The 12,871-nt window shown below is 43.9% G+C and overlaps 1 protein-coding gene across 9 annotated transcripts in view; it reads left to right on the top strand.

Annotated features, from left to right (window-relative positions):
- DGKD (diacylglycerol kinase delta) overlaps positions 1 to 12,871 on the top strand; it is a 58,792-nt gene that overhangs the window by 29,699 nt on the left and 16,222 nt on the right. For 8 of the 9 annotated variants that reach the window (XM_071566994.1, XM_071566993.1, XM_071566992.1 and 5 more), the window contains 13 exons: positions 897 to 1,001; positions 1,816 to 1,948; positions 2,500 to 2,606; positions 3,109 to 3,234; positions 4,679 to 4,781; positions 5,242 to 5,404; positions 7,397 to 7,505; positions 8,215 to 8,354; positions 9,042 to 9,126; positions 9,683 to 9,777; positions 9,878 to 9,977; positions 10,132 to 10,405; positions 12,016 to 12,171. In XM_071566994.1, the coding sequence (XP_071423095.1) occupies positions 897 to 1,001; positions 1,816 to 1,948; positions 2,500 to 2,606; positions 3,109 to 3,234; positions 4,679 to 4,781; positions 5,242 to 5,404; positions 7,397 to 7,505; positions 8,215 to 8,354; positions 9,042 to 9,126; positions 9,683 to 9,777; positions 9,878 to 9,977; positions 10,132 to 10,405; positions 12,016 to 12,171 (1,696 nt within the window). Of the gene's footprint in view, positions 1 to 896; positions 1,002 to 1,786; positions 1,949 to 2,499; positions 2,607 to 3,108; positions 3,235 to 4,678; positions 4,782 to 5,241; positions 5,405 to 7,396; positions 7,506 to 8,214; positions 8,355 to 9,041; positions 9,127 to 9,682; positions 9,778 to 9,877; positions 9,978 to 10,131; positions 10,406 to 12,015; positions 12,172 to 12,871 lie in introns of those variants that run through there. The other variant, XM_071566999.1, reaches the window with a different exon arrangement.

Raw genomic sequence — 12,871 nt, 5'->3', positions numbered from 1 at the left:
AGAAAGGCTTTTGTCTTAGGAAGAATAAGTGTTGATTTCCAGTCAGGACTGGAGCCCAGGGGACAGAACAGCCCCGAAGACAGCAGCAGTGGTCCTCTGAAGAGCTTTATTTCTCTTTGCTGCCACCCTGTGACTAAAGGAGAGGGGCTGGTGGCAGGGGTCACCTGCTGCCTTCCTGGGCACAGGGGAGAGGGCCATCTGTGTGTCCTCTGTCCTTTGTTAAAACACTGCGTGTTTAACATAGGGCAGCTAATGCTGGGAATTAGCCCAGGACAGAAACACAGTGGGGACATGATTTTTAGAGGGGCAAACTCAGCAAAACCTCAAGCTGCTAGTGGAACATTTGTTGGAATATCTTTTAGGTGATAAACATAGAACAAGCTCTCAGGAAACATTAGAGTTCAAAATACAGTGATTTCTCCTCTAGATTAATTGCTTTGTTTTATTTCTCTCCTCTCTCCCCACTTGTAATGATTAAACCGATTTTTAGTATGATACAGACTATATTATCTGTTTAATTAATTGCTAGAAACTGGTATATTATGCTATTAATAAAATGTTCTAATGTTGTTGCCAATTTAAAAGGACTTATGCAAGGTCTGTAGTCCTGCTGCTCTGTGCTTCATTTGTGTTGGGCTGTTACTTGGGTATGGGAGATTTCTTTACTCAGTTCAGTATTGGAAATGACAGCTCTCGTCTCTTTGGTTCTATACATTTAGGAAGGAATTAAGGTATGTTATGGTTGAAGAGAAACATGGTTGGAAGATGCAAATAACTTCAGTTGTACAGCTCCCTGCCCCTGAAAATAGCTTTGGTAGCTGCACTAGGCAACGTGTCTCTTCCTGTCTGTCATTGCTGTGCCCAGAATACACACTCTTTATTGTCTCTCTCCTCAGATTATCACTCCATGTCGGAAGCTCATGCTTTGTGCTGATAACAGAAAAGAGATGGAAGATTGGATTGCAGCACTGAAGACTGTACAAAACCGTGAACATTTTGAGGTAATAGGAAAATGTGTTCCTTTGTACTCTGTCTCATCTGCTAATTCACAGCTTGTTTAGAGATTGCAGGCAGCTTCCAGTGAAGTTAATAGAAGTGATTTCGTTGACTACAGTGGGTAATAGTGTTAGGCCTTCTGTGAAATTGGTCCCAAATACACAGAAGAGATTCTCTGAAGAATATTTGTGGCTTTGTGTGTGCTCCCTTGCTAACCTTGGGTGTGGGTGTGTTATGAAACACAGTTCCCCCCAGCATTGTCTTTTCACTCTTCAATTATCCTCCTTGTCCTAATTCACATCTTGCCTGTTAGGTATTATGCCTGCTTCAATGCCTGTACCTGCTTCCTGGGGCTGGAGTGGGACCAGCACTGCCACCAAGAGAAGATGTCTTGTGTTTTTCCTGCTCTGATCTTGCCTTATGATCTTGCTCTTCTGCTGGCACAAGCATCTCTCTGCTATGCATTGAGCCATGTTGGGGAACTGATCTTGCTGAAAACTTAACCCAGCAAAAAAATGGGGATAAATTCTCCAGCAGATAAATTCTCCAGTGCATTTCCCTATATACACTTGTAGTGAGACAAGGATAAGAGGTGGGACAGAAGCAGGAATGAAGGTGTGGCTTCTTCTTCAGACTACTTCTTTTGGCTTAAAGATCTTCTTAAGTTACTGCTAGTGTGTATAAACTGCACATGGCCTACTCTTCCTTGGTAAAAAAGTGTTCTGTTTCTGCCTTTCCTGCCTACTTTGTACAAGTCTTCAAGGAAAAAAGTCTCATTCCTTCTCTTTAGATTTTGCTGTAACCCATTTGTGCCGTTAGTCTACCCAGTACAGCATGGACCACTTCTCAGGGATGCACAACTGGTACGCCTGCTCGCACGCCCGCCCCACCTACTGCAACGTGTGCCGTGAGGCGCTGTCCGGGGTCACCTCGCACGGGCTCTCCTGTGAGGGTAGGTGTGCTCCCCTCCTGCCTGCTTCCATGCTTAGTGGTGCATATATACCCCAATACTGCCATCCCTTTTTGAAGGCATGCACCTGCAGTGAGCAGATACACACTTCTGAGGTATCAGGTGTAGTATTCATAAGAATACTCCTATTCATAAGGAAAATTGTATTTGTAAGAACATCCTTGTTAAGTGTGTGAGTGCCAGGAGGTTATTCTTTCTCAGCTCTGGCTTAGCAGACATGAGTGGCTGTGCACATCTCATGCTTCTAGTGTGAATGAGGTGACACCCACACTGTGAAAAAGGATGGAGGAGTGTACAACTATGTAAATCATGTCAAATTTAAGATGGTCATAACTAGGCTTTGTACAGGCAACTGGCAAAAGTCACAAGGCAAGAATTAATAGCTAGGTCCTTGTTCTCAGAAGTCTTAGAGCTGGTTGTTTTGGTGGTGCTAACAAGGGTAAAGCATGCCCATGCTTTCTTCTGGAGCCAAATACAGACTGCCACATTAAAGTTCTGAGGTAGGATTAATGTATCCTTCTCTTCCTCCCTAGTGTGCAAGTTTAAAGCTCACAAGCGCTGTGCTGTGCGGGCAACCAGCAACTGCAAGTGGACTACTCTGGCCTCTATCGGAAAGGATATCATTGAGGATGAAGATGGGGTAGGTGTTAGCCTGGACTCTTCCAGCCTTACTTTGATATGGGAGCACTGGCTCTGTAAAAAGCTCTATAGATTTTTTTCACTTTATAAATAACAGATTCTGCCCTTATATGGGAAGGGCCTCTAGAGCATGAGATTCTGTGTGAAAAGTCTGACCAAGGTAACAAGGACTCCTTAATATGAAGAAACCCCTGCTGTGGGTAGGGGAGCTAAGGTTAAGTAAAGGGAGGCACAGGGAACCCTTGATCTGAGTTTTGGCAAAAGTGTTTGGAACAGCACCTTAGTATATAATGCAAGTCAGTGTTTCCTGGGTAGCCTGAGGTGAGTCACTTGGACTCTTTGTGCTTGAGTGTGATGTAAAATGCCAGAATTGTTCCTCAGGTGTTTTCTAGAAATTGCCTTTGCTTTCCTTAAACAGTGCATATAAAGACTTCTCTGCCTGTCTCAGAGCCACTGTGCCTCCTGCAGTCCATATTGCTTCTGTCCCTCTGTGCTGTTTGCAGATCTCGATGCCTCATCAGTGGCTGGAGGGAAACCTGCCCGTGAGTGCCAAATGCACTGTGTGTGATAAAACCTGTGGCTCTGTGCTGCGTTTGCAAGATTGGCGCTGCCTGTGGTGCAAAGCCATGGTGAGTAATCATTCCAGTAAAGTACAGTCTTTGAGCAGCTCTGAGGTGTGTTCTTTTAACAGCATTTACTCAAAACGAAATCTCTAACTGTGCTGTCAGCATTTGCCATGAAGGACTTTATTGTTCTGCAAGAGATAGAAATTTAATTGTGTTGAAAAGTGTCATAGTACATATATATATATATATATGTATTTTATGTATATACATTATGAACTAGTAATAATAGCAATTTCCCCTCCATTGCAGTAGATTTCTCTTGCCTAACCACTGCAGTGATGCAGATTTTGCTATGTTTCCAATTGTCTATAATACTAGTCAGAGAAATATCACGAAGTATGTGTTCAGAATGGGGAGCTGAAACCTCAAGCAAACCCTCTGTTTTACAACCTCCATGTACCAGAAATTCCTGAAGTGCCTTGCTCTACTTCTTATTTCCTTTCTTGGCCTCATTAATCCCTTCTTCTCTTACCTCTTATGTCCCTCATGTTTTCCTGCTTTGTTTTTTGCCTTCTTGTTTTCCTGAGTTCCCAGTTTTTTCCTTGTTTTCACCCTGAATCTCTCAGCTGAGGCTAGGACTTTGAAAGCAGAATGGCTGATGTCCCTTTGGGGGTTCTTTCTGCCTTGTTGGTGTTGCCTGCTGTAGAGATGCAGTCTGCAATGGTATGATGATTCTCCTGGTCCTGGAGTTTAGTCCATTACCTAGGAGAGAATATGCTCCCCACTTTCCCTGACCACATGGTCCCCGAGAGCCCCTGAGAAAGACACACAGGGACCACTGGAGAGGGAGAAAAAAAAGAGCACGTTTATTGCTGGTCAGGGGGTTATATGGGCCTTGGAGGGATTCAAAACGCACCAACAGAAAACAAGAGGGGGTTTGGCTCTGGGCCAGTGGGAGTAAGGGGATTTACATTCAGTAGGAAGGGGGTTCAGGTAGCATGCATGTCACAACCTTCCTCCAGAGTCCTGAGACAACAGGGTATTCTGGGAAGAAGAGGCAGTGACTTTGCATAAAGACATTTTAACAAATATTGTGTACATTCAAACAACATTAAAAACATCAGTTGTTAAGGCATTATCAATGGTGTGTTGATCTCTTCACAAATCCATTTCTGGCAGGATTTTCTCCATTCCAGATATTGTAAATGCATCCCCACAGGCTGAAGGCTCCTAAAACCACAAAATCTGTTATCTGGTGCTCTCAGCACTCAAAGTGCTGGTCTCACCATTTCAAATGCCAAAGTACATACTAATAGAAGGAGGAGAATTAGAAGACTGGTCAGATCATTCTTAAAATAGGTATATCAGTAAAATTAACAATGGACATTTCCTGGTCATACCACTTCCTCCACCTTTCTTACTCCTACAACCTCTTGATGAGTGGCTTTGGGAGTTACACCACAGTGCCCCAAAGGGTCTGAATTACTTTTTTTGGTGATGTTTCCAGGTACACACAGCATGTAAAGAGTTGTTGCCAAACAAGTGCCCTCTTGGTCTGTGCAAAGTGTCTGTCATTCCTCCTACTGCTCTGAACAGCATTGATTCTGATGGTAAGTACTGCAAGTAAGTAGCTGTTGTTTCTCTTCCTCTCAGTCACAGTCCCTTCAGCTGACACTGTTAATGCCAGGCTCTGTCAGCTGAAAATTCTGCTTTTGGTGTTGCTGAAAATCCCAACTAGAAGCCATTGCTGAGTGAACTGTTTGCTGAGCTGCAGCTAGTGAAGTTTGTTGAGAGTAACCATATTGCAGAAGCAGTTTGGGAAAGTTGGGGAAGCTGAAAAGTTTGTCATACTGCTAGGAGATGTGTGATACTTGGCAGCATGAGGTGTGGTTCATGCTGGATTCATGGCTGTGCACATTTGGCATTTGCCCAGTGAGTGCCATAAGCACAAGGAAAGTATTAGTGGTTTCATAGCTAGGCTGGGCTGTGGGGTGTTTTTTCCTCTTTCCATCTTCATGGGCAGCTTCACACTTGGCTTTTTCTCCCTCTCCCTTCCCTTTTCCCCAACAGGTTTTTGGAAAGCTACTTGTCCCCCTTCTTGCACAAGTCCTTTGTTGGTCTTCGTCAACTCAAAAAGTGGAGACAACCAAGGTGTAAAATTTCTGCGAAGATTCAAACAGCTGCTGAACCCAGCCCAGGTCTTTGACCTCATGAATGGAGGACCTCACCTTGGGTAGGCAGATACTCTGTGAAAACACGCATTCCTTGTAAATACCAGAGAAGTACAAGGGATTTATTTGGTTAAGCTCATCCTCAAATATAACAAGGAACCTATTCCTCAGAGAAAACGGAACACATCAAAATCTGGAGGGTTTTTCCTCTCTCTGCTTTTAGTGTTATTGATTAGCTTAAACAAAAAATGTTACTGAAAAAGATTATTATTTCCATTCATCAGTAACAGCAGGACAGCTTGAGGCATTTTTCCAGGGGTGTTCCAGAAACACTCCCCTGGAAGAAGACCAAGTATAGGAAGCTTGAATACAGAAGAGAACGTGTCAGCAAACAGACTTGTAGCAGACATCCTGATGTACTGCTCAGGAGAGTGAATTTCACACAAGTGAACAGAATAGAAAATTAGTATTGTCAAAATGAGATTTATCAAGAAATAACTTACCTGGGAAGTATGTGAAACTTCCATCCCTTAAAGATTTTATGGTGAAATCTCTTAAGAGTGCATTCGATAAAGTTGTTTCTGCCCTGGGATCTTAGTGGCATTTCAGACTTTTTACTTAGAATATCTGTGGATTAAAAAAAAAAGTGATAGCTGTGGAATAAATTTCTCTAGTGTATTTCTACAACTCTGATTTAAAAACTACCAAACATTTAGTCTTTAGTTTTCCCGCGTCCAAATCTTTTTCTGTTGCATCGGATTTGAGTAACTTTTGGTTTTAAGTGGTGCTCTTTATAAAGAGTCAACATAAATTTCCCTCTTCTTTTTTCTGTCTGTGACTCCAAGTCTTTGACTAGGTCAGGGGGCCAATTCTGGGAGTGTCCACTCCTGGATGAGTGACCGTTGGGTTCTGCTCTCCTGAGAATTCCTGTGTTCTTTGCCATAGCACGTTGCAAAACACTGGCATTTAAAATTGCAGTATGCTGTCCAAGGGATGTGTTTGGCTGAAAACTAATTTACAGAAGACTTGTAAAATTCTTTTTCTTGTTCCCTTCCCCAGCTGGACTGACTGGAGAGAGGAGTTGTGCTTTTAAGCAGGAGAGAATGGAAGGAAGGGAATAAATTTCTCAATCTGTGGTGCACAGCTTCTAAAACAGCTGCTCTTCTATGCTCTCTTAAAAAGGAAATGATGGTATAGGGTAAAGGCTGCTTCTTGATAATTTAAATATTTACAGCTGGTGCCAGTCAGACTCTACCATAAGATCTTGTCATTTCTGCTAACCATTTTTTGTGTCAACAATGCTTGGTAAAATTTTTGTGTGCTCCAGCAAATCTTGTTTAGGTAATAATAAAAAACATACATACAAAACCAAAATATAAGCAGGTCTTGAAGATATTCAGTAAGAAGCACAGTTTCCAACAGCTTAAGGAGAGGTTGTTTTTATTTTTGTGGAAAGGGTGAATGGAGAAACTCACACTGATGAGCTGTTTGCTTGCCAGCAGGACAGACAAGGCACAGAGCATTGGTCTTGCATTCCCAGAAGGACTAAAGCTTGTGAGGCTTTACATCCTCCTGCAGTTGTCTCCTTGTTGAATAACTGCATGAAGTTCCCCTCTTGAAGCTTTGCTTTGATTGTGTGGCCTCAGTGTGAAGGTAGTGATATCAAAGCACTCCAACAGTGTCAGGTAACTAGTGTGAGCCTGAATGCAGCAAGGCTGCAAAAAGGAGTTAATTCAATGGATAATCAGCTATCACATGCTTGTTTCCTCTTCTGTACAGACAAAAGTGCCCTGCTTTATTTAGTAGAGGAGCATGCCTGGGAGATACTTCTGTAGTGAATAGCCATTGTAAATTGCTTAGCTGTATTTATAGTTCCTTAATTATAATCATTCTAATTTGTCTTTAGTCTGACAGTGACCTGTATTCATTGCAAAATCAGAGTCTACAATAAGCAAAGTTGCCACATTCATTACCTACATTGGAATTGTTTATAATTTCTTTCTGTAGCAGCTGATTGTTTTTCCCTCTTGCTTTTTTCTTTCTCTCCTCTGTAGTTTACGCTTATTTCAGAAATTTGACACCTTCCGGATCCTGGTTTGTGGTGGGGATGGAAGTGTTGGCTGGGTTCTCTCTGAAATTGATAGCCTCAACCTTCACAAGCAGGTACCTGCCCAGGAGCTTGGTGGGGTGAAGGAACGAAGTAACAACAGCGTGGGCTGAGGAGGCTTTTCTTGAGCATGCAGCTGTAGTTTGGCCCAGGACTGAAGCTGCTGGAAGCTTACCACAGCTGTTCTCTGCAAGAGGCAGGAATGGATTAATTCATTATTCTTGTCTCCAGTGCTCCTCCACAAGATCCAGCTTCTGGAGTACTCCTGATCCATTGCCAGCAGAGACATACTCTGCAAGGGCTGCAGTTAAAAAACTTGGGAGTTCCACATGCCTTTTTCTCCTCACCTCTTCCTTTCATTCTCGAGATGTAATTTCTGAGTCTTGTCTTAGGCAGAAACTTCATTGCAGTGGAGTACCATAGAATGTTTTAGTTTCCATTTGTCTGGGAGCTCTCTTTGCTAATTTTACAGAAAGACAATAGCACCACCTGATGGTTACATACAAACCTCTATAGGAGGGGTTACTTCAGTGAGGTGCTCCTTCAGGTGGTAGCTGTAAAATACTCCTCTGCCAGTTAACAACTAAGAGCAGAGGAAATTTTTTTTTATTTCCCTGCTCTCCTGTTTTTTTCCCCATCCAGTTACTTTTTTCCCTTCCTGATTCTCAGTGACTGGTGTGTTAAGGTATCAGTCATGTTACTTATGGCTGTTCCTGGCTTGTTGTTTTCCCATTTGAACATCACTTTTCCTTTTCTCTAATGCAGTGCCAGCTGGGAGTGCTACCCTTGGGAACAGGGAATGACCTTGCCCGTGTGTTAGGCTGGGGGTCTGCTTGTGATGATGATACGCAGCTCCCACAGATCCTGGAGAAGCTGGAGAGGGCCAGTACCAAAATGCTGGACAGGTGAGTAACCATCACTAACATCCTTTGCTGTTCAAGAATTGTGTGAAAAAATCCTTCCAGTGGAGAACTGAGCAGTCTTGATTCTGCCACGCTGATGGACCTCTTGCTAATGCCACTGTCACCCTCTAGCAACAAAAAGTGGTGTGGCTTTTCATGTCACTGCTGCAGAACAGTAAGAAGTGAAATTGTCTGATGTCCTGTGTCCTTTCTTCTGTTCCAGAGTTCACATCAATTGAATTTGTCACCCTTAAAGTCATGATTTATTTTTTAAGTAAGTTTTTCTTGGTAAACATGAATGGATTTGTTTTGAGTTTGGCTTAGAAATGAAAGCTGAATGCAGAAGTGGATGTCTACTCTTCGTATTGATACTTCCTGTATATCTTTGTACATGTAAAAATGCTTCTTGTCTTTAGAGTTGAATCTTGGCATCTCTTATGTTGAATTGAGTAGTACCCATAGAATTTCTGTGGAAAGGGAAGAAGTACAGAGAGGTTCCAGGTGCCATAGAGTATTTTTGTATCTTGTCATCCTTCCCTCTTCTCCAGTTCAGCCCCTTTGCGTTTCCATTGCAACTCTGTGGGTTCTTTATATCCATCACGGCCCCTCATAGTGTAATTTATTCTGTTTTGTCCTTTCGATAAAGGAGGAAAACATCGGCATTATAGTGACAAGTGTGGTTTTCAACAGGTGGAGCATCATGGTGTATGAAACCAAACTCCCTCGCCAAGCCTTCACTTCCACAGTCACTGAGGATTTCAGCGAGGATTCAGAGGTACCTCCCGGGATGAAGAGGGCAGGGAACTGGAGCACTAGCCTTGGAGCAGATGGGATGGGAGGCAGTGGTTGAGCTCCAGTGGAACAGACCTGAGCTGTGGCTTGTGTGCTGCCAGAGCTGCAAAGATCTGGTGCTTTAAGTCAATGAAGTATTACGAAGAAGTATGCAGGTTGGGTCACCAGAGCCCACAATGAGGGATGAGGAGAAGGTCCTTCGGAACAGGACAGAAAGGAAACGACTGACTTTTATTTGCTGTCATGACGTCAAGTTGTTGAAATAGTGGCAAGCTGCATAGCAGTCACAAAAAGTGCTTTTAGATCTGCAGTTGATCAGAGGCTCTAAGAACTGCACTGCTGGGGGTTTCTAGGTTCAGAATTAGTTTATTCATCAGATTCAGGTCTTCAGTGAATAACAGAGCCCTGGACTATGGAACTTGTCCAGGGCAAAAAGAACCTATAGAGTGATAGGTACTCTCTGGGGAGCCAGGGTTACACAGCTTATGTTGTAATGTTGGGAAGCAGCACCCCAGTGGCTTGTTTCTGACTGTCAACAGGTGCAGAAAATTCTCTGCTATGAGGACTCTGTGGCTGCTCATTTGTCCAAAATTTTGACTTCTGACCAACATTCAGTGGTCATTTCCTCAGCCAAGTGAGTACTTAAGAGTACAACTGCTCTAAGTGAAAGCTGCACTGTGAAGATGTGAGACAATTCCTTGCATGACTTCATTTTCACTCCCTCCTTTGTCCAGGGTGCTTTGTGAGACAGTGAAGGATTTTGTGGCTCGAGTAGGGAAAGCCTATGAGAAAGCAACGGAAAGCTCAGAGGAATCAGAGGTCATGACCAGGAAGGTAAAATTTAACAAATTGTTTGGGTTTCTACTTCTGAAGTGTAAAACTGCTCTGTTTTCAGAGAACTAGGACAGCAGCAGTTCAAGAGGCACTAAAAGAATGAGCTACCCAGGCTACTGTTAGTCCTGCTCCAATGTTGTTCCTCTCCTTGTAGTGCTGTGTCCTGAAGGAGAAACTGGACTCATTGCTGAAGACTCTGAATGACGAATCTCAAGCATCTTCATCTCTGCCAAACCCTCCTCCCACCATTGCAGAGGAAGCCGAGGATGGGGATGGGTCGGGCAGTGCCTGTGACTCCTCGAGTGAGCGGTCGGTGAGCTCGTCCTGCACCGCCCGGCCCCAGATATTCCGGCCCCGGGAGCAGCTCATGCTGAGAGCCAACAGCCTGAAAAAGGCCATTCGTCAGATCATAGAGCATGCAGAGAAAGGTGAAGTGTCAGGAGTGCTGCTTGGCACTTCCTGCAGACCCTTGAGAAGAATACATTGTCTTTGTTCCAGGGAGCAGTAGGGTTCTTTAGTGACCACAGCTCTCCTGAGGTAGGCTCAGTAAGTCTGGCGATTTAGTTTCAGTGTCATTTCTGCCAAGCCCACCTGTTGGAAACATTGCTTTGTAAATGAGCCAGTAGATGAAGGTATGTTCTCTCCCATCGAGTTGGTTTAGGAAGTTCCATCCCTCCCACACTCTTAATTTGCATTTGCTGTCTGTCCCCACCCATATCACAATTGTGTCAGTGCAGCTGTTTGTGTGGCCTTACTGTAAAACAGAACTGAAAATACTTGGGAAGAAAGTAAGTGTTTTAACTTGGATTGCTTCAGAAATCTCCTTACAGCAGAGCCCAGCAAAACATTGCTGTGGCACAACTGCATGAGCAGGTAAGAACTTCTTAAACAAGTTTTGTCCTTGGGCAGAACTTACAATACTGCTCCTTTGGTACACATCAGTTCTGTTCTGATATTAACTTCTTAGGCAGGTGATGCTCTTCTCCACACCTTGACCTGGCTCTCTCCAGGCACACCCCCCATAGCTCAAAGTTTGGTTTCCTTTGAAAGGAAAGGCTTTGAGCCAACAGCCTGCTTCTGGTGAAATAGGGGCCTTGGCCTCACTGCTGCTCCACTTTGCTGCTGCTTACCTTAGGCCAGTTTGATGTTTGCAGAGTTTTTTGGAGCCCAAGCAATTTGCTTAATCCAACCAGAAGTGTTTCTACTTCTGCTGGTCTAGTGGGTTGGAGTGCCTTGTGTGTAGTTTTGATGAACTCTAGTCTGCACAAGTGAGGGGAAGGGACTGAAAGAAGGGGGGCTCATCCCCCTGTGGAGGCAGGGAGCTGGTAGAGCAGCTGAGGTCAGTTTAGAGCCATGTCGTGGCAGGGGCTCCTGGGGAGGAAAAGGCCTGTTGATTACGCATGCAGGGGACATTTTGATTTCTTTAGAGGCAGCATGCTAGTGTTTAAATTACCAGCTCTCCAGCAAATTCCAGTTACATTTCAGAAGTGTTTGTTCAACTTTGCCAAACTGTTTTTCTTCCTCCAAAGTATGTAATCTGATTCTTCCCTCTGTTTGTATTGGGTTTTACCAACTGCTCTTTTCTTCCTCCTCTATTATATGGGTCTAAGTGCCCTTTTCAAGTGGCTTATGTTATTGTGCCACTACAGATTAAGCAAACAGAAAATCACTTCATGTCTGTCTGGTTGGAATTCCTGGCAACATCTAAATGCAAATAATGGAAGCCCATCACCTGTAGCTCAGTTTATATCTCAGGATGCCCGAGTACCTGTGACATTAAAGGACATTTCTATTTAGACCCTCACTGCTAAAGAGCTCAGCAAAGTAAACAAGGAGGTTAAGCCAGCCTAGTTCCAAAAGCTCTCCAGAGCAGAGCTTAGTTGAGACAAATGATAAAGGAAAGCTTTTTGTTATTCCTGTTCTTTCCTTTAAGGAAGTGGAACATGTAGAGTCCGATCCTGTTGTTATTTACATTAGTGGGAGGTGTTCCTTGCTGGAAGAGCTGTGAGGCACTCACCTACTTCATCTCTCCGTACAGCTGTAGATGAGCAGAATGCCCAGACCCAGGAGCAAGAGGGCTTCCTCCTTAGTCTGTCATCCTCTGAGGAGGGCAAGGAGCTGAGGAATGAGGAGAAAATGTCCCTGCAGTCATCACACAGCAGCAGCTATGGAGTGTGCAAGGGGAGGAGGAAAGGTACTGCTCTGGGGCTGCCACCAGGCAGGTCTTGCCTGTCCATTCCAGTTCTGCTAGTTGTAAAAAAGAGAGGGGGGTATTATTACATGCATTACCTGCTGTGTTGTGTTTTTCTCTAATTTTTGCATGATTGCCCTTCAGGCCCTGCATGCTTCTGTGCTCTAGCCTGTGCATTATACACCCCACTTTTTGCTACATCTCTGATAGCTGGTCTGTGATCTTAGCATATGAAGCCTCAGAGTCAGGAATATTCTTGCGCCTTAGTCTGGGTTCTCCTGGCTTTCAGTGCATGGACAAGGATGGTCTTGAGCATTTTTCATGTCATTTACTTGGCGACATGTGCCTGCCATCCTTTGCAGATGACAGAGAACAGCAGCCAGTTTGCTTTGATAACTGTATTACGTGAGTAATTTGTTAGAGATCCTTGACCACTGCAGACATATTTGAAACTTCCCTGAGTATTGATTGGGAGCCAAATACCCTGTCTTACTCTGCTGGCATCAGCTTTTTCTCATCTTGATTTGTAATACTTTTCATGTGGCATTTAGGTGCTGCTAGTCTGTGTGGTTTTCTGGCACGACATATGTGACATCTTTGTCTCTTAATGACTGGTTCTGTCAACTCTGTTTTCTGGGGGCTAAGGTGTTTTGCTGTTGAGTGATTCCTGAGCCAGTCTTGCTGTGTTGGTGTGCTGGTTGGG

The sequence above is a fragment of the Pithys albifrons genome, chromosome 11, assembly GCF_047495875.1.
Source record: "Pithys albifrons albifrons isolate INPA30051 chromosome 11, PitAlb_v1, whole genome shotgun sequence".
Lineage (NCBI taxonomy): Eukaryota > Metazoa > Chordata > Aves > Passeriformes > Thamnophilidae > Pithys > Pithys albifrons.
This window is presented reverse-complemented; position numbering and strand designations above follow the sequence as displayed.